Source organism: Nerophis ophidion, linkage group LG24, assembly GCF_033978795.1.
Source record: "Nerophis ophidion isolate RoL-2023_Sa linkage group LG24, RoL_Noph_v1.0, whole genome shotgun sequence".
Taxonomy (NCBI): Eukaryota; Metazoa; Chordata; class Actinopteri; order Syngnathiformes; family Syngnathidae; genus Nerophis; species Nerophis ophidion.
The window spans coordinates 17,726,357-17,748,094 of record NC_084634.1 but is presented as its reverse complement, the minus strand read 5'-3'; the positions used below and the strand labels follow the sequence as shown (position 1 = coordinate 17,748,094).

Sequence of the window (21,738 nt, the reverse complement as noted above, 5' to 3'; positions counted from 1 at the left end):
ATCCCCCCAAAGCGATTTGTTTTCATGACAAAAATACCCGGTCTCCAGTGCATATACAATTCAATTCCCTCTGCCAATAAATGTCTGGCATCCTAAGGGAAACTCTTAACAGGACGTGGGTTAACAATAAGGAGCTATTTAAAGAAGGTGGGGCGTGAATACACCTCAAGGGTTTTTCCCGCCCTGTAATATACCGACCAAATCGGTTCTCTGCGGTGACAATACAGGATCGAAAGAATGAGAATAGGCGTTTAGAACATTCTGCACACTTAAAGCCTTTAGCAAAGGCCCGCCAAAGCCTTTTTTTGGCCCGCCGAACATCACCCAAATAGGCTTGGTGAAACCATTAAACTAGGGTTGTTCATGGGTGCAGTACTTCCACCAGCCCACAGGGGCAACAGCAAGGCATATGTGTCACAATGAAGCAGCACTGCTGTGTAAAAACAATATAATCGTTCATATTAACTCAGCTCTAAGTTGTGAAAAAGGTTACAAATTAAACATTACATGACCTTCACAGTACAAACAAGTCCAATAATGTAGCCATTTTAATGCAATTAACCATTAGTAACTTGCTTGCTTTAACTGAGGGAGTCAAACAAGTTAAGCAGGCAACCAAAATAATGGAGCAAAAAATACATCCAACCATGTTGGATTTCCTTCGTGCATATTTTTCAGCAGCTGGCTACATGTGGGTTTGGTCTAATTTTATTCAAAGTCTGTATTTGTCATTTTCCATCAAATGTTCATTAAAACGACAAGCTCCCAGCATAATGGACCGATGCACCGCTGTCTTCTTGGGGGCGACACGGAGCCATATATATTAGCGATGCGCTTTTTGCGGTCTCATTTGGGAGTCCGCAGATAAAAAGCGGGTCGGGCGGGTGACACGACAAAAAATTCGATTTTAAATAGATTCGGGCGGGTGGCGGTTGAACCATTCAGAAATATTTTATATACATAGTTCAGGGATCGGCAACCTTTACCACTCAAAGAGCCATTTGGACCCGTGTCACAAAGTAAAGAAGACAATAGGAGCCGAAAACATTCTCGCGAGTATCGACTGGCGGTCACCCAGATAAGAAGAATAAGGGCGTACTATGAAGCCATTGCCTTTGACAACACATACCCAGAATCATTTGCATCTATGACTCTTCCTGACTATATTATACACCCCGCTAGCACTAAACCCCCCCAATGCGTCGGTAAGGTGGGCGGGGTTGGGGGCGCAGGGGTGTAAAATATAGTCAGGAAGAGTCATGGATGCAAAGGATTCTGGGTATTTGTTGTGTTGCGTTTGTTGTATTACTGTGAGGATGTTCTCCCGAAATGTGTTTGTCATTCTTGTTTAGTGTGGCTTCACAGTGTGGCGCATATTAGTAAGAGTGTTAAAGTTGTTTATATCACAACCATCAGTGTACTCTGTATCACCCAGTATGCCTTTCACTCTTGTACGTGTATCTGCGGAAGCTGCATACAACACGTTGCTGGACTGGCAAGCAGTTTGTACATGTTGTAGAAGGCGTCAAAGGCAATGGGTTCATAGCACGCCCTTATTCTCGTTATCTGGATGAGCACCAGCAAATATTCACGAGAATGGTCGCGGCTCCCATTGTCTTCTTTACTCTGTGAAACGGGTCAAAATAGCCTTGAGTGGTAAAGGTTGCCAACCCCTGATATATAACAACCGGCGGGTGGCGGGCGGTTGCGGTTTTGATAAAATGTTGGTTCGGGTGGATGGCGGGTGTATCACGACTTTAGTGATGCGGTTGCGGATTATATAATTGCCTATCCGCAAATGTAAGGGCTCGTGCAAAGCCAACAGATCATGCATGTAGCTTTCATTTTTAAGGGAAACTTATTTTAATTTTTTTCAGTTTTATACATAGCCTATTGAGTCAGACTGCCGAGAAATATGATGTACATTTACAAGCACGTCACCCAAAATTCAAGCATTTTACAAACCTTGAAAACTACAGATGTCCGATAATTTCGGACTGCCAATATTATCGGCCATAAATTCTTGAAAATTTAATATCTGAAATGATCGGTATCGGTTTCAAAAAGTAAAATGTATGACTTTAAAATTTTAAAACGCCGCTGTACGGAGTGGTCCATGGACGTAGTGAGAAGCAAAGAGCAGTTGTGTCTCCCAGTCTCGCCAACCCTCCCGATTTTCCCGGCAGACTCACGAATTTCAGTGCCCCTCCCGAAAATCTCCCGGGGAGACCATTCTCCCGAATTTCTCCCGATTTCCACCCAGACAAAAACATTGGGGGCGTGCCTTGAAGGCACTGCATTTGCGTGCCGGCCCAATCACGTAATATTTACGGCTTTTCACACACATTAGTGAATGCAAGGCATACTTGGTCAACAGCCATACAGGTCACACTAAGGGTGGCCGTATAAACAACTTTAAAACTGTTACAAATATGGGCCACACTGTGAACCCACACCAAACAAAGAATGACAAACACATTTCGGGAGAACATCTGCACCGTAACACAACAGAACAAATACCCAGAACCCCTTGCAGTACTAACTCTTCCGAGACGCTACAATACACACTCAGAGAGAGCATGTTCGAAATTCCAAGCTGCTGTTTTGAGGCATGTTAAAAAAAATAATGCACTTTGTGACTTCAATAATAAATATGGCAGTGCCATGTTGGCATTTTTTTCCATAACTTGAGTTTATTTATTTTGTAAAACCTTGCTACATTATTTAATGCATCCAGCGGGACATTACAACAATTAGGCATAATAATGTGTTAATTCCACGACTGTAAAGATCGGTATCGGTTGATATCTGAATCGGTAATTAAGAGTTGGACAATATCGGAATATTGGACATCTCAATTGCATACTTCCCAACCTTGAGACCTCCGAATTCGGGAGTTTGGGGGCAGGGGGGAGGGGTTAAGGGGAAGGAGTATATTTATAGCTAGAATTCACTGAAATTCAAGTATTTCTTATGTATATAAATAAAATAAATACTTGAATTTCAGTGTTCATTTATTTATACACACATATACACACACACACACACACACACATAACACTCCTCTACTCGTTGTATTTGAAAGGGCAATGCAGCCAGGCAGCACGGTGGTAGAGGGGTTAGTGCATCTGCCTTATAATACGAAGCTCCTGAGTAGTCCTGGGTTCAATCCCGGGCTCGGGATCTTTCTGTGTGGAGTTTGCATGTCCTCCCCGTGAATGCATGGGTTCCCTTCCGGGTACTCCGGCTTCCTCTCACTTCCAAAGACATGCACCTGGGGATAGGTTGATTGGCAACAATAAATTGGCCCTTGTGTGTCAATGTTGTCTGTCTATCTGTGTTGGCCCTGCGATGAGGTGGCGACTTGTCCAGGGTGTAGCCTGCCTTCCGCCCGATTGTAGCTGAGATAGGCACCAGCGTCCCTCGCGACCCCAATAAGGGACAAGCGGTAGGAAATGGATGGATGGATGGATGCTTTGCAGCCAGTAGCAAAGCCTTTGAAGGAGCATAGGTATGGGCAGCATCTGTGACATTAAATTTGCAGGAAAAGAGTGAGTTTAGGGTTGAATTGTCCATCCTCGGTCTATTCTCTGTCACTATCTTTCTAACCATGCTGAATACCCTCTCTGATGATGCATTGCTGTGTGGCACGCACAAAAGTGCCTGCATCAAATGCACCAGAGTCTGGAAATGTCCATCTCTCCCTAGCATACCTCTTCCTCTTTAAGCTGTCCTGGATAAACTGAAATTCTTGTTTCCAATCATTTGGGGACTTGCAAGCATACTTGTTCTTCTTACTCGTCGTCGCCATGACGGTCTCCTCTTCGTTATTCTGCTTCGTCTCTGTTATGTTTTTGGACATTACTACTTGCCGTAGTTTCGAGGCAATGCATGATGGGAATCCGGGTGTTGTGTGTCAGTGTATTAACGTGCTGGCTGGAATAAACACACGCTGAGAAATAGCTCCGTGCCTGCCTACTTTATGGGTTATAGATAAACCTATGGATAATGGAGACATACATAATAGTCTCCTTGTTGTGTGTGCAGTTGCGCAATGAGCTCCAAAAGCCGTAGATGTTATAACGTGACTGGGCCGGCACGCTGTTTATATGGAGGAAAAGTGGACGTGACAACAGGCTGTCCTCACTCAGGTCCCGCTAGAAATCGGGAGAATGGTTGTCCCGGGAGATTTTCGGGAGAGGTACTGAAATTCGGGAGTGTCCAGGAAAATTTGGTGGGGCTGGCAAGTATGCTCTATTGAAAACGCAACATTGAAATCCAAGCCAGGGCTGGGCGATATATTGATATATGCGATATATCGCGGGTTTGTCTCTGCGATATAGAAAATTACTATATCGGAATATTTGAGTATACGTTCTCACGCAGTTGCTTTTAGCTGCGGGCATTACACTACAGGCTTTTCCCACTCCTTCTTGTGTCTCCTTCTCATAGACAGCGAGCGCACAAACCTACACACGTCACGTCATACACGTATACGCCCTCGCCCAGCAGAGACGGAGCAGCGTGGCTAATGTTAGCTGTGATGCTGGAGGAGTGTTGCGAGGGATAATACGAGAGAAAGAAGGTGCGAATCTAGTAACAAATGAAGGAAGAATTAATTCCCAATAAAAACAGCAGGGGGTCCATTGTCTGGCGGTGGTTCGGCTTCAAGCGGGAATATGTCGAATAGAAAACTTTAATTTGTCAAGTGTGGGGCACAAGCGTTGCTACCAAAAGTAGCATTACTGCTAATGTGTAGCATCATTTGAAAAGTCACCTGCAAAAAATTGTTTAATAAATACAGTTTTGGTAAATTGACTTAGTTGTGATTTCCTTCTCTGCATTAAAGTTTAAACTGAGCATATATTAATGCAGTATGAAGAAGAATGTTTTATGTAGACACATAGAATCATCATACTGCTGTGATTATATGTATCAAGTGTTCATTCAAGGCTAAGGCAAAATCCTGAGATATATATCGTATAACGCGATATGGCCTAAAAATATCGCAATATTGAAAAAAGGCCATATCACCCAGCCCTAATCAAAGCATTTTTAAAGGCCTACTGAAATCAGATTTTCTTACTTAAACGGGAATAGCAGGTCCATTCTATGTGTCATACTTGATCATTTCGCGATATTGCCATATTTTTGATAAAAGTATTTAGTAGAGAACATCCACGATAAAGTTCACAACTTTTGGTCGCTAATAGAAAAGCCTTGCCTGTACTGGAAGTATGTGCGCGTGACGTCACGAGTTGCAGGGCTCCACACATATTCACATTGTTTATAATGGGAGCCACCAGCAGTAAGAGCAATTCGGACCGAGAAAGCGACAATTTCCCCATTAATTTGAGCGAGGATGAAAGATTTGTGAATTAGGATATTGATAGTGAAGGACTAGAAAAAAGAAAAGAAAAAAAAGCGACGGCTACGGGCGATGGCAGTGTGAGTGTTTTAGATGTAATTAGACACATTTACTAGGATAATTCTGGAAGATCCCTAATCTGCTTATTGTTTTAATAGTGTTTTAGTGAGATTTTAAAGATTGTAAAGACATACCTTGAGGTCGGATGGCTGCGCTGAACATGCAGTGTCTCAGAGAGAAGCCGAGGAGCCAAGCTCACAGCTGCCTTTTTTGACATGACAACTGCTGCAGGACGACGAATAATCCATTGATGTCTCCGGTAAGATATAGATCACAATTTCCCCATCCAAAAACATGCTGGTTGACGTAGAGAAAACATGTTCGCTTGACCGCTCTGTGTTAAAGCTTCACAACAAACATAGAAACACCGACTGTGTCTCGGTGCTAAAGACAGCTGCAATCCACCGCTTTCCACCAACAGCATTGTTCTTTATAGTCTCCATTATTAAATGAAAAAAATGCAAACGATTCAGCAACACAGATGTCCAAAATACTGTGTAATTATGCGATTAAAGCAGACTACTTTTAGCCGCTAGTGGTGCAGCGCTAATATTTCCTGACAGTCCGTGACGTCACGCGTCACGGACTGTCATCATTCCGCAACGTTTTCAACAAGAAACTTGCGGGAAATTTAAAATTGCAATTCAGTCAACTAAAAAGGCCGTATTGGCAAGTGTTGCAATGTTAATATTTCATCATTAATATATAAACTATCAGACTGCGTGGTCGGTAGTAATGGGTTTCAGTAGGCCTTTAAGGTTTCTAAGCACCCCTACCGGCCCCGTGTTAATGGGAGAGGCATGAAGACAGGGAATAGCGACAGGCTTACATGAGCGAGGCCGAGGTGCAGCCGGATCCCCGCGCCGGCTAACACGGCCCGCTACTTCAAAAAAGGCCGACACATAAGAATGCACCGCGCGACCATTAGCTCGCAGCAGCCAGATGGCACACTATATGAATCTATAGGAGGCCGTGCAGACAGATAGTGGAGAAGGAGCGAGCAGATAGTGGGAAAGGACGTATGAAAGGCAGAAGAATAAGAGGCGAGGCACTGCGAGAGCAGCAGATAAGAAGGAAGAGCCCAGGAGAGCACGAGTCAAATGAGGCGCTGGGAGGAAAAAAATGAAGAGCTGAAAGGATGTGGCCGCGAGAACAAGAACGCAAAGAGAGAAAGTGATAGCGAGCGCGACAGAAAGGCAACCACAGTCTGATAGTAAAACCTCCAATTCACTTATCGTCTTCCGCAAACGCTTCAAATATGTCAGCTGAGCACAGGCAAACTCTTTAATCTTTCACTTTAAGAGCATGTATTAATCAGAGCATCGCCATCCTTAGGATTCTGCTGCATTAGCAATGCTAGCGTAGCCTATTTGATCAAAATATCGATTATGTGTCCGAGGCATGACCAATGTCACCCCAAGGACCGTAACTGTCACTCAAATGCGGAAAGGTAATCCTTAGACCCGCTGGGGCGTCAACGCCCGTTTAAAGGAGAACTGCGCTTTTTTTGGGGGGGAGGACAAGAAATCATATGTTTTTCTTTTATTGGTGCATTCTAACGAGTAAATAAATGCTAACAAAAGTCAGCTAACAGCGAGATAATTGGAGTCGCTTTATTTCGCCTATGAGGCGCCCTTCAAACATCTCGATCAAGGTTTTACAGTCGTGGTCAAAAGTTTAGTAAAGAACATAATGTCATTGCTGTCTTGAGTTTCCAATAATTTCTACAATTCTTCTTTTTTGTATTAGAGTGATTGGAGCACATACATAAAAAAAAAAACATTCATGAAGTTTGGTTCTTTAATGAAATTATTACGGGTCTACTGAAAATGTAAACAAATCTCCTGGGCCAAAAGTATACATACAGCAATGTTCATATTCGGTTACATGTCCCTTGGCAAGTTTCACTGCACTAAATGAATACTGAAATTCAAAATGTATATATACATATTTATATATACACATATATATATATATAAATATATAAATATATATACATATATATATATATATATATATATATATTTTTTTTTTAAAATATAAAATATATATATAAAAATCTCCTGATAATTGAGGGAACCCCTCATGAAACAGTTCTGTAGAGATGAAGTAGTCTTGTGATTTTTCCCACACCTACATGTATATATATATATATATATATATATATATATATATATATATATATATATATATATATATATATATATATATATTATATATATATATATATATATATATATAAATATAAATAAGAAATACTTGAATTTTTGTGAATTCTAGCTATGTATATACTCCTCCCCCCTTAACCCCGGCCCGCCCACCCCGACCCCGCCCACGTCAAATGCCCCCCCCAATCTCCCGAATTCGGAGGTCTCAAGGTTGGCAAGTAAGCATTTACCACTTTAAATGGGCATTTTAGAAGCAGTCATGCAGTTTATCTACAATAAAACATTTTTTTTCCGGTGCGCTCATTAGAGAGAGGCTGCACTGGCTCCCACACAAGACGCAAACAAATTCATACTTAGCAATTTTTTTCCCAATAAGAAATATTTTAATAATACATATTCTGTGTGAAAAAAATTAACATCATTTAAAAAATATATACTAAAAAACACCAAACCGCATCAATTGGATTTTAATCAGCTCCTTAAGTCATCCAGTAGCTGTACAATTATAAAATGATGTTGCTGAAGAGACAATATGTCTAATGTTCAAACTGTTTTTTTAGTTAGTTTTTTTGTCCAAACAGTTGACCTGCATACATGCCAAAAAAAACGCTAAATAGCGCTCGCAAAACGGTGATGATTGTTGATAAATCACATTGCGCATGCTAAATAATTACATTTACCTCTTCTCCTCCCAGTATTGTGGGTGTTTGGATGATATATTTTTGCATAATAATGAAGACAAAGACGCAAAATGGCTTGCACGCCTTATCCTGCTCACTTAGTTGACGCATTCAAATCAGACCCTTACTGCACAATGCCTGCTCTCACTGGGATGCCGACTGATGGGATGTTTGTATCTTCCCGTTTAGATGAATAATTGGTCATAATCCGTCAAAGTTGAGCAACTTCTCGGTTTATGTGCACAACATCCAGGTGAGAGGCGTGATTTTTCACCGAGAAATAACTTTCACCGACTCAGAGGCGATGCAGCAGCTCACTGCATCATAAGCTAGTTAGCTCGCTGTGATCACGGCACCATTAAAAATACTTTGTCAATACAATATCTCTAACGCTTGGTTAATACTCAGGTCACGACAAGTAAATGGAGTGTTGTTGGCTTTATGGACCAATTGTCCGAGGTATTCGTTGTTGATGAACCCCAAGATGCAGAGACGGAGGCAGGCATAGAATATGAAAACATGATTTAATTAAAACCAAACAAGAACAAACAAAAAGCACGCACGTGGGCGGAATAACAAACTGAGGGAGCTAGCACTGGAAGCTAGAAAACAAAAAGGAACTTTAGCATGGAAGCTAGTGGATAGCAAACAGAAAAACTGGAAATAACTAATGCTAGCAGAAACAGTTTACCGCTACGACGACCAGGATAAAATGTAGCATGACAGGTAGTAGCTGTAACAAAACGACACGACAGGTAGTACGACAAGAGTGATATGTGGCAACGACAATACAATGATCCAGCAACTGACACAAGACAAAGCAGGTACAAATAGGAGCAGGCTGATTGGCAAAAGGTGTGGCCAGGTGCAAATCAGCCGCAGTTGAGGAGAAACACAGCACTCAGGGGACAAGACAGGAAGCTGACAAAATAAGAGCACTAGACAGGAACTAAAGACAGGAGATACTAAACACAAAGAAAAACTAAAACATAGACAAACTGTCAGGGGAAAGCCTGACACCAATAGATTACTCACATTAGCTGCATTGTTAGCCACCGTATATTACAAATTAGAATGCATTAAAAAAAAGAAAACATGTTTTTGTAAATGATAGATAAAATTCTGAAAAAAAAGTGCACTTCCCCTTTAAGAATACTTCTAAGTGTCTCGGCCTGTAGGCAGACAACTCTGTTGACCTCTGCAACACTTGAGTTTTTCAGGGTAAACACACGCTGTGGATAGACGGCAGCATGATGTCAATCCACCCACAAATATGCAACATCTTGCACACGTTGTTATTTTTTTTCTCCCCTCAGCAGCATTGCCTTTTCTTCTTTCAATACCCACAGGGGTCTCAAACAAGACGAGCTCACGAGAATATCAACATTTGCCTGTTATTCCCCATTCAGGTCAACTCTGTGAAAACGGATTTGTTATGCACTCGGTAGAGAGAAAAAAAATTAAAATAAAAAATGGTTTCCAAACTTTTTTCCCCCGCCAATGACGTGATCTATAACCTGGACAATTCAAGTAAAAAAAAAAACATCCAGTGTTTTCTATGAGGACAAAGGTGAGCATCTCTGAATGACTGATTGATCTTTAAACGCGTTCCCCTGAGCAGCGAACCAAACATTCATAGTGAAATTCCCCCATTAGAAATGTGACGTTTGCGAACAAATCGAGTCTTTTAAACAGCTCTTTTAAGTCAGCGATCCCTTTGACTTCTTTTGAATCTTGTAATTTACTGCTGACGCCCTCTCAACATTGGTACCTCATAAAAAGACCTACTATTTGCACATCGCCTGCCTTTTCTACATCCTGGGGCGTTTCTTGCTGGACACACGGTGGACTCTTGGGAAAAGTGGAGGGTCATGTGCCTAGCAATTTTTAAGTCGAGGATATTGAAGGTATCTACTTGTTCGGAATCATGATAATGGGATATCTAATTGCCCTGGTGCGTTGACAAATTCGAAAGATCCTCGGAGCCGTTCAAGGTACCCTGAAGCTGCAGTGGGCAGAGCCATGGGCATTCGGACTGTGATAATATCCAGGAGAAGTTGTTTGCTCTGCAGGGCGAGGTTATGACCGTATGGAAGAACAGAAATAGGATTAGTTCATTGGAGTGAAATGTTAAACATTCTAATCTGGATTTCGTCTTCCCGTTGAAAATGCTTGGCAATGTTGTTTTTGTAATCTATACTCAAACCGGATGGACTGTGGATGTGCAAACACTTATTTGGACACACATAAAAAATCAATGAAAATCGAAAAAAATTTGCATTTTGATACTCACATTTACAGTTATATATTCTATATATACTCTAGAGAACTTCATAGTTGAAACTAGCTCCGATAGTTACCACTCACACCGGACTGCGGTCGTGCAAAAACGTGTCCGCGCACGCGCAAAAACTCGGAATGCTCCCAGCAGGGTCTTTATGTTGCGGACTCCGATCATCCATGAGTGAGATCGGCCCAGACAAATAGTGTTTACGTGTATTAACTGTCAACTCTCCATGTATTTACGGTGAGTGCTATTAGCCGCTTAAAAATATCAATACAATATTCAAATCAGTTCCTCGTTCTCTTTTGTTACGTTGTTTGCAAATACCGTGGGGCAAAAAAGTATTTAGTCAGTCACCGATCGCGCAAGTTCTTCCACTTAAAATGATGACAGAGGTCTGTAATTTTCATCATAGGTACACTTCAACTGTGAGAGACAGAATGTGAAAAAGACATCCAGGAATTCACATTGTAGGAATTTTAAATATTTTATTTGTAAATTATGGTGGAAAATAAGTATTTGGTCACTTCAAACAAGGAAGATCTCTGGCTCTCACAGACCTGTAACAACTTCTTTAAGAAGCTCTTCTGTCCTCCATTCGCTACCTGTATTAATGGCACTTGTTTGAACTCGTTATCTGCATAAAACACACCTGTCCACATCCCCAAACAGTCGGATTCCAAACTCCACTATGGCCAAGACCAAAGAGCTGTCGAAGAACACTAGGAAAATAATTGTAGACCTGCACCAGACTGGGAAGAGTGAATCTACAATAGGCAAGCAGCTTGGTGTGAAAAAATCAACTGTGGGAGCAATCATCAGAAAATGGAAGACATACAAGACCACTGATAATCTCCCTCGATCTGGGGCTCCACGCAAGATCTCATCCCGTGGGGTCAAAATGATCATGAGAACAGTGAGCAAAAATCCCAGAACTACACAGGGGGACCTGGTGAATGACCTGCAGAGAGCTGGGACCAAAGTAACCATCAGTAACACACTACGCCGACAGGGAATCAAATCCTGCAGTTCCAGACGTGTCCCCCTGCTTAAGCCAGTGCATGTCCCGGCCCGTCTGAAGTTTGCCAGAGAGCAGATGGAAGATACAGCAGAGGATTGGGAGAATGTCATGTGGTCAGATGAAACCAAAATAGAACTTTTTGGTATAAACTCAACTCGTCGTGTTTGGAGGAAGAAGAATACTGAGTTGCATCCCAAGAACACCACACCTACTGTGAAGCATGGGGGTGGAAACATCATGCTTTGGGGCTGTTTTTCTGCTAAGGGGACAGGACGATTGATCCGTGTTAAGGAACGAATGAATGGGGCCATGTATCGTGAGATTTTGAGTCAAAACCTCCTTCTATCAGTGAGAGCTTTGAATGGTTGACCAAATACTTATTTTCCACCATTATTTACAAATAAATTATTTAAAATTCCTACAATGTCAATTCCTGGATTTTTTTTCCACATTCTGTCTCTCACAGTTGAAGTGTACCTATGATGAAAATTACAAACCTCTGTCATCATTTTAAGTGGAAGAACTTGTACAATCGGTGGCTGACTAAATACTTTTTTGCCCCACTGTATAACCAATAATAAACATATATCGACCTAATCAGTCTAGTATCGATCATTTTCTGATAATACCTTTGGTATCGATGTTACCAATTTATGGATGGATCCGCCCTCCGACTGTGACGATGCTGACACACTAACAATGGTTATATTATCCTTTCTCTAACAATAATCAATTTACTAAATCCTTTCCCATTAATATTTGCTTACTTTCTGCTGTAACGTGCTTCCATCCAAAAATTGACGATGCAATTGTTTCCTGTTGTTGTTAGCGGTTAGCTTATCCATTAGCACGCTTGCTCCTGGCTTGAACATATTTCGCCCCGTTCTCCAGTGATAATACTACATAATATTGATACTTAGGATACAAAGAAATGGGGTGCATGGAGACACATAATTAACTGTGAGCCACTTGCATGCCTTGTGGTGACTAAAAACAAACAGTGTCAGACAGAGGCGATGGACTTTTTCCACAAAAATCCACCGCTACTGAGAGGCTTGAAACGGCAAAGGTGAATTTTTGAAAGAATTGCCATAAAAAATCTGACATAATACTTGTGAGATCAGCCCGCCATCTCCATTGATCCCACTCTTTGGACAGGTTAGAGGGTTTTACCGCTAAGTGGCCCACCAGGCCCAGCTTTAGGGAGGTTAAGCCCTCTTTCCAGGCACTTACTAATAAGTTTTATTGACTGCCAAACAACATTTTAAGACGTATAAGGTTACATCTGGGTGGCTGGAAATGCATTTCAATTCTAAGTGTATTCCAGGTAGAGAACATTTTCCTTGGTCAGGCTAAAAGTTTGACCTTGGCTTTTAATACAGCGAGCGTAGACCATTAGTGACACACTGGAACAGGGGGCAGCTTTCCAGTCCAAATGGGGGTCCTAAGGGCATCTTAGCCATAAGTGCAGAAGGGATATGAAGTGAAGCAACCTTTTTTCAAAGATCCATTTTTTTTCCCTTCATTGTGGGTGGGAACTGTATTATATTTATATAGCGCTTTTCTCAAGTGACTCAAAGCGCTTTTACATAGTGAAACCCAACATCTAAGTTACATTCAAACCAGTGTGGGGGGCAATGGGAGCAGGTGGGTAAAGTTTCTTGCCCAAGGACACAACGGATGACTAGGATGGCGGAGGCGGGTATCGAACCTGGATCCCTCAAATTGCTGTCACGGCCACTCTACCAACCGAGCTATACCGCCCCAAGTCCAAACTAAAGCCCGCAAGACATCATGAGTTCAACAAAGTGCTTATAAATATACTTTACATTCAATGATTTTTTGCCAAAAATCATTAACTTTAGAATTTGATGCCAGCAACACGTGACAAAGAAGTTGGCAAATGTGGCAGTAAATACTGATAATGTTGAGGAATGCTCATCAAACGCTTATTTGGAACATCCCACAGGTGTGCAGGCTAATTGGGAACAGGTGGGTGCCATGATTGGGTATAAAAACAGCTTCCCCAAAAATGCTCAGTCTTTCACAAGAAAGAATGGACAAGGTACACCCCTTTGTCCACAACTGCGTGAGCAAATAGTCAAACAGCTTAAGAACAACGTATGTCACAGTGCAATTGCAAGAAATTTACGGATTTCGACATATACGGTCCATTACATCATCAAAAGGTTCAGAGAATCTGGAGAAATAACTCCACGTAAGCAGCATGGCCGGAAACCAACATTGAATGACCGTGACCTTTGATCCCTCAGACTGCACTGTATCAAAAAACGACATCATTCTCTAAAGGATATCACCACATGAGCTTAGGAACACTTCAGAAAACTACTGTCACTAATTACTGTTTGTCGCTACATCTGTAAGTGCAAGTTAAAGCTCTATTATGCAAAGCGAAAGCCATTCATCAACAACATCCAGAAACGCCGCCAGCTTCTCTGGGCCCATCGAAAATGTGTGGCGCATTAACTGAAGCTCCACATAAAACTAGAATGGGAAATAATTCCACTTTCAAAGCTTCAACAATTAGTTTCCTCAGTTCCCAAACATTTATTGAGTGTTGTTAAAAGAAAAGGTGATGTAACACAGTGGTGAACATGCCCTTTCCCAACTACTTTGGCACGTGTTGCAGCCATGAAATTATAAGTTAATTATTATTTGCAGAAAAAAAAAAGTTTATGAGTTTGAACAACAAATTTCTTGTCTTTGTAGTGCATTCAATCGAATATGGGTTGAAAAGGATTTGCAAATCATTGTATTCCGTTTATATTTACATCTAACACAATTTCCCAACTCATATGGAAACGGGGTTTGTATTTCAAATACCAGGTGGCCTCTGAATGCTACATATTTGCTGCTATTGTTGTGGACAATGTGAGTAAATAACATCAATGACCATTGAAAGTATGTTGAACTGATAGCCCGGCATTAACTTATATGACACAGTTCAAACAGCCTTCCCTGGTCATGGTGCAAAAAATACAAATAGCCACTAACACTAACAAAGTGAAGGAACCTCTTTTTCAAAGATCTATTTCCTCTGCATATGGGGTGTCCAAACTACGGCCCGCCAGCCTCTTCATTTTGGCCCGCGCGACGTCAAACAACAAAGTGCTTTCAATTTATTTTAAAAAGCTGGTGGTCTCTGAATGCTACATATGTTCTGCCATCTTGTGGACAATGTTAGTAAATCACATCAAGGACCATTGAAATGACTTTGACCTCATAGCGCTGCATTAACTTACACTATATTGCCAAAAGAATTTGGCCGCCCATCCAAATGAGAATCAGGTGTCCTAATCATTGGCCCGGCCACAGGTGTATAAAATCAAGAACTTAGACATGGAGACTGTTTCTATAAACATTTGTAAAAGAATGGGTCGCTCTCAGGAGCTCAGTGATTTCCAGCGTGGAACTGTCATACGATGCCACCCGTGCAACAAATCCAGTCGTGAAATTTCCTCAGTCCTAAATATTCCAAAGTCAACTTTCGGCTTTATTATAAGAAAATGGAAGAGTTTGGGAACAACAGCAACTCAGCCACGAAATGGTAGATCACGTAAAGTGACAGGGAGGGGTCAGCGGAAGCAAAAACTTTCCGCACAGTCAGCTGCTACAGCACTTCAAACTTCATGTGACCTTCCAATTAGCCCACACACAGTACGCAGAGAGCTTCATGGAATGGGCTTCCATGGCCGAGCAGCTGAATCCAAACCATACATCACCAAGTCAAATGCAAAGTGTCGGATGCAATGGTGTAAAGCACGCCGCGGAGGAGGAATTATGGTGTGGGGTTGTTTTTCAGGAGTTGGGCTTGGCCCCTTAGTTCCAGTGAAAGGAACTTTGTATGCTCCAGGATACCAAAACATTTTGGACAATTCCATGCTCCCAACCTTGTGGGAACAGTTTGGAGCGGCCCCAGTCCTCTTCCAACATGACTTTGCACCAGTGCACAAAGCAAGGTCCATAAAGACAAGGATGACAGTCTGGTGTGGATGAACTTGACTGGCCTGCACAGAGTCCTGACCTGAACCCAATAGAACACCTTTAGGATGAATTAGAACAGAGACTGAGAGCCAGGCCTTCTCGACCGGGTCTGAGGTGTCTGGTCTGTGGGTTGCACTCGTGGTTGTCTGCTTTGGAGTCTACTGGAATGTTGTGTTGCTTGAAAATGTCTTAAATCTGATACATACTGTACGGACTCTGCACCACTTTGAATACAACTTCTTTAACAGCCCTCAACTTTTGAAGTTCCTCTGTACTTAACTAAATTAAGAGTCAACCGTTTTTTTTTTTGTTTTTTTTTTTTTTTGCTGCTGCAGCTAAAAAAAAAACTGCCTGCGATGTCTGTGGATAAGCAGAGCGATGCAGTTCCTGTAAAAGCACTTTGGCAGCCAAAGTAACAGCACCAGGTTGCTGGTGAAAGCTTTCATTGCATGTCCAGTGAAAGGGTCTTTCTTCCACCTTTTTCTTTCACACTTTGGTGAAAGAAAGCTACGATCGTCATAATCGAGGATGATCGACTTGGAAAGATGTTCGGCCTGCATACTTTCTATGTTATTTATTCTATAGACGGGAGGCCTATCCTTTGCTTCTTCAACATTTAGTGGTAAAAAAATCAACTTGGAGAGTATGGGTGTCCAAGCCATTTGACTTTGGGGCCGCATTGGGCTAGAAAGTTAGTGTTAGTGGCAATTTAATGGTTTTGCACCATGACTAGGGAAGGCTGTTTGAACTGTGTCATATACCATATATTGCCAAGAGTATTTGGCCACCTGCCTTGACTCACATATGAACTTGAAGTGCCATCCCATTTCTAAGCCATAGAGTTCAATATGATGTCGGTCCACATTTTGCAGATATTACAGCTTCAACTCTTCTGGGAAGGCTGTCCACAAAGTTGCAGAGTGTGTTTATAGGAATTTTCCACCATTCTTCCAAATCGCATTGGTGAGGTCACACACTGATGTTGGTCTAGAAGGCTTTGCTCTCAGTCGCTGTTCTAATTCATCTCAAAGGTGTTCTATCGGGTTCAGGTCAGGACTCTGTGCAGGCCAGTCAATGTCATCCACACCAGACTCTGTCATCCATATCTTTATGGACCTTGCTTTGTGCACTGGTGCACAGTCACGTTGGGAAAAAAAGGGGCCCGCTCCAAATTGTTCCCACAAGATTGGGATCATGGAATTGTCCAAAATGTTTTGGTATCATGGAGCATTCAAAGTTTATGTCACTGGAACTAAGGGGCCAAGCCCAACTCTTGAAAAACAACCCCACACCATAAATCCTCCTTCACCAAATTTCACACTCGGCACAATGCAGTTTGAAACAAACCGTTCTCCTGGTGACCTCCAAACCCAGACTGGTCCATCAGATTCCCAGATGGAAAAGCATGATTTTATCACTCCAGAGAAGATGTCTAAACTGCTGTAGAGTCCAGTAGCGACGTGCTTTACACCACTGCATCAGACGCTTTGCATTGAACTTGGTGATGTATGGCTTAGATTTAGCTACTCGGCAATGGAAATTAATTCCATGAAGTGCTCTGCGTACTGTACGTGGGCTAATTGGAAGGTCACATGAAGTTTGGAGCAACCGTCTGTGCAGAAAATCTTTGCACTATGCGCTTCAGCACACCGCTGACCCCACCCTGCCAGTTTACGTTGCCTACCACTTTGTGGCTGAGTTGCTGTTGTTCCCAAACTCTTCCATTTTCTTACAATAAAGCAGACAGTGGACTTTGGAATATTTAGGAGTGAGGAAATTGGACTGGAAACTGGTTTTGTTGCACAGGTGGCATCCTATGACAGTTCCACGCTGGAAATCACTGAGAGCGGCCCATTCTTTCACAAATGTTTGTAGAAACAGTCTCCAAGCTTAAGTGCTTGATTTTATACACCTGTGGCCGGGCTAAGTGATTAGGACACCTGATTCTGATCATTTGGATGGGTGGCCAAATACTTTTGGCAATAAAGTGTATGTATAAATGTTATAATAAAAATCATAAAAGTACCGAAAATTGGTACCATATGGGTTCCAATTTGAACGTCAGTCATCACAATGAAGACCTGTGTTAATTGACTTGGTGGACCAAGTACAGTCCAAATAACACAGGAGTAGAATTTCCCAAGGGGGGCATGGTACCTACCCGACCAGTGTCCAGTGGTAGCGCCCGAGCGATCGGTGCAGCTGTTGCTGACAGGAAGGAAGACGCTCTCCCAGCCGCTGGGGGCGTAGCGCCAGTTGTGGGACTCCAGGATGAGCGTGCGCTGGGTCCCGTAAGCGATCATGAAGCAGTAGACCACGTGATGGAGCTGGCAGCCGTAGCCACAGCCTTTATTAATGTTGCACACCAGCTTCCTCGCCTTGCTGCAGTCCGGGGGGTTCTAGAAGGGAAGAAAAAAAAAACATTTTCAATAAATGTTATTGCTTGACCTCCATCTTGTATCTCCAAATGTCCCCGTTCGCCGCCTTGTAATAAGACTGATACTGTTTGCTTTCTTACTTTATACTTCTGCTGCTTCCCTGCAATAATAATCGACCTAAAAAGTGAATCAAATTACTTTGATTTATTGTTTTTAGTGACCGGCAAAACACAATTATTGAGCCGCGTTGCTGCGGAAACGATAAAAAACATAATTAGGTATGTAGGTAGGTTTTTATTGTCATTGCACAAGTACAACAAAACTTAGTTTTCAGCACAAACCCATTCATGATTAGACAACCAAACAGTGTACAGGGTTACAGAACAGGAACACTGATGGGCCCGCCCCGTAAAAGATAGGAAAAAGGTCAACGCTGGGGGAGGATGAGTAAAAAATTACTATCTAGCCTAAGCTCCTAAGGGGGGGCCAGTCTGGAGTGGGAAAAAACCTCAATTGCAAAGCACATATACATAATACAACATTCATCTCGAGATTTGCCAACAGAAGAGAGAGAGTGGGCGCTACGGTGACCGGCTGCAGCTCTTTAGGCGCTGTCCACCCTGAAGTGGGAAAAAAACTCCATAGCAAAGCACACATACATATTATAACATCCATCTTGAGACTTGCCAACAGAGGGGAGGGAGTGGGGGCTACGGTGGCCGGCTGCAACTCTTCAGGCGCTGCCCATCCGTCCATTGCCCCTAGGGGACGGCGTGGCGAAGTTGGTAGAGTGGTTGTGCCAGCAATCTGAGGGTTACTGGTTCAATCCCCACCTTCTACCATCCTAGTCACGTCCGTTGTGTCCTTGGGCAAGACACTTCACCTTTGCTCCTGATGGGTCCTGGCAAGCGCCTTGCATGGCAGCTCCCGCAGTCAGTGTGTGAATGTGTGTGTAAATGGCTGAATGTGGAAATACCGTCAAAGCGCTTTGGGCTCCTTAAACAGGGGTAGAAAAGCGCTATACAAGTACAACCCATATACCATTTACTAAGGGATTCGCGTCAAGGGCGTTGGATGGGGGGTGGGGTATGTGTGTGTGGCGTATATTTTACATTGAAGCATGTGTGTGTGCGTAAACTTGTCGCCTGTCTCTGTTCCGCAGCCTTGATGTCGCACAGTCGCTCGTCCAAAGTCAACAACAACTGGTGTGTGTCCATGAGAGACAAGAAGGGACTTGGTTGTCTCTTCGCCGCACTGTCCTTCGGGAGAGTCTCGAAGCCAGGGAAACCATCTGTTGTGACGGGGATTGTTCTCCCAGGATGCAATTGGACTATACTGGACACGGCTTGAAGGTAGGAACAAGACACTATACAAGTACGCTATACAAGTACAATCCATTTACCATTTACCAAGGAATTCGCGTCAAGGGCGTTGGATGGGGGTGGGGTATGTGTGAGTGGCGTATATTTTACGTTGAAGCATGTGTGTGTGCGTAAGCCTGTCGCCTGCCTCTGTTCCGCAGCCTTGATGTTGCACAGTCGCTCGTCCAAAGTCAACAACAACTGGTGTGTGTCCATGATAGACAAGACGGGACATGATTGTGTCTTCGCCGCACTGTCCTTCGGGAGAGTCTCGAAGCCAGGGAAACAATCTGTCGTGACGGGGATTGTTCTCCCGGGATGCACTCGGACTATACTGGACATGGCTTGAAGGTAGGAACATTATTTAATTATTCAAACTCAAAGTACTACAAAAAGCGCTCAAGGCGAAGGCACAGCTTAACGCAGGAAACAAAAGCTAAGATTTAGCAAAAACTATAAACATGAAACATGAAACTAAAAAATGAAAAAAACCTCACTAAACTGTGGCTTTAAACAAATAGCAAGAACTATGGACATGAAACAAAAAGACTTACTGGACATGGCATGAATCGTACATCATGATATATGGCAATAAAAGTCAAAACAGGGCAATGTCGCCAGGCCGACTAACTGGCAAAACAGGCTTAAATAATAGTCTCTGATTAGAGCAGGTGCGTGATCCAAACAAATGAGACATGTGAAACTAATCAATCGACATGGAAACTAAAACAAACAATGAAGCGCAAACAGGAACTAATGGAGTCCAAAAACTATCCATCCATCCATTTTCTACCGCTTGACCCGTTCGGGATCGGTGGAGTCTATCTCAGCTGCATTTGGGCGGAAGGCGGCGTACACCCTGGACAAGTTGCCACCTCATCGCAGGGCCAGTCCAAAAACTAACAACAAATAAAACATAATCCAGACCACAGAACATGACACAATCCAAGTTAGAATGTTTTGTCTGCGGGTGAAAATAAAATCGCTTTTCACTCTAATTTGTCTATGACTGCTCCTCAAAATTAGCAGCAGCGTAGTTCCACCTGGTGATACGTTGCATTGTTAAAGCAGACTTTTCTCTCTGCCAAGCTTCCATCAACACTCTCAACGATGCAAAGATTCATAGGTGAATGAAAGCAAAACAACATCCATGCAGTCCAACTCATGTTTCACTATCTTGGCTTCTTATCTTTGCAGCCAAGTCCTCTCTGGAATTCTACAACTTGCCTCAGGGAGTCGTGTGAAGTTAGTCGACATTATTATTACAAATATTAAAATAGCTAAATACGGTAACACTTTAGTATGGGGAACATATTCACCATTAATTACTTGCTTATTAAGGTAACAAAGACTTCATTTAGAGTTATTTGGACACTAGGGGAACATATAAGGGTTAGGGTTACTAATAAGCAATAATTCGGAGGTTAATGAGGGAAAACTCTTAGTTAATGGGTTGGTAATGCAATTCAAGGCAAGGCAAGGCAACTTTATTTATATAGCACGTTTACAACCATTTTTAAATTGGACCAAAGTGCTTCACAGGTAAAAAAGCATCGAGCAAAAAACTAAACAAAAACAAAAAAAGAACATAAACAATGCATAAGCTAAACAAGATAGTGCAAACGCAATACGGTGAAAGGGTTAAAATAAAAAGTAAAATTGCAAGATAAAAATAATGAAATAATACAAATAAAAATAAAAATTAAATAAACAACTAAAGCAAAGGGGGGGGGCTACAAGTGGTGGCCTAGTGGGTGGGCTTACTGGTTGTATAATAAGTCATTATTAATCAGTACTTAATAATGACCAATTAAGAGCCATTATGTGACCAATTTGCATGTTGATAACCAACTAATTATTGGTGAATATGTGTTTCCCTTACTAAAGTGTTACCATTTGTTTGTGCCGTAACGTTTTTTTATTTTTTTTTTTTTTAAATACATGTGACTAGTGATGTCATCCCCATCCATCCATCCATTTTCTACTGCTTATTCCCTTTGGGGTCGCGGGGGGCGCTGATGCCTATCTCAGCTACAGTCGGGCGGAAGGCGGCGTACACCCTGGAAAAGTCGCCACCTCATCGCAGGGCCAACACAGATAGACAGACAACATTCACACTCACATTCATACACTAGGGCCAATTTTTAGTGTTGAAAATCAAACTATCCCCAGGTGCATGTCTTTGGAGGTGGGAGGAAGCCGGAGTACCCGGAGGGAACCCAGGCATTCACGGGGAGAACATGCAAACTCCACACAGAAAGATCCAGAGCCCGGGATTGAACCCTGACTACTCAGGACCTTCGTATTGTGAGGCAGACGCACTAACCCCTCTGCCACCGTGAAGCCATGTCATCCCCAAAAGTGTCCAATTCATTTATGCTACAATCTTTCTTAGTCTATTATAGCTTTTATG

General features: G+C 42.4%; 1 protein-coding gene across 3 annotated transcripts in view; it reads right to left on the bottom strand.

Moving 5' to 3' along the window:
- fut8b (fucosyltransferase 8b (alpha (1,6) fucosyltransferase)) overlaps nt 1-21,738 on the bottom strand; it is a 333,042-nt gene that overhangs the window by 49,717 nt on the left and 261,587 nt on the right. For all 3 annotated transcript variants that reach the window (XM_061885779.1, XM_061885781.1, XM_061885780.1), the window contains exon 6: nt 17,748-17,985. In XM_061885779.1, coding sequence (XP_061741763.1) covers nt 17,748-17,985 — 238 coding nt within the window. The remainder of the gene's footprint in view (nt 1-17,747; nt 17,986-21,738) is intronic.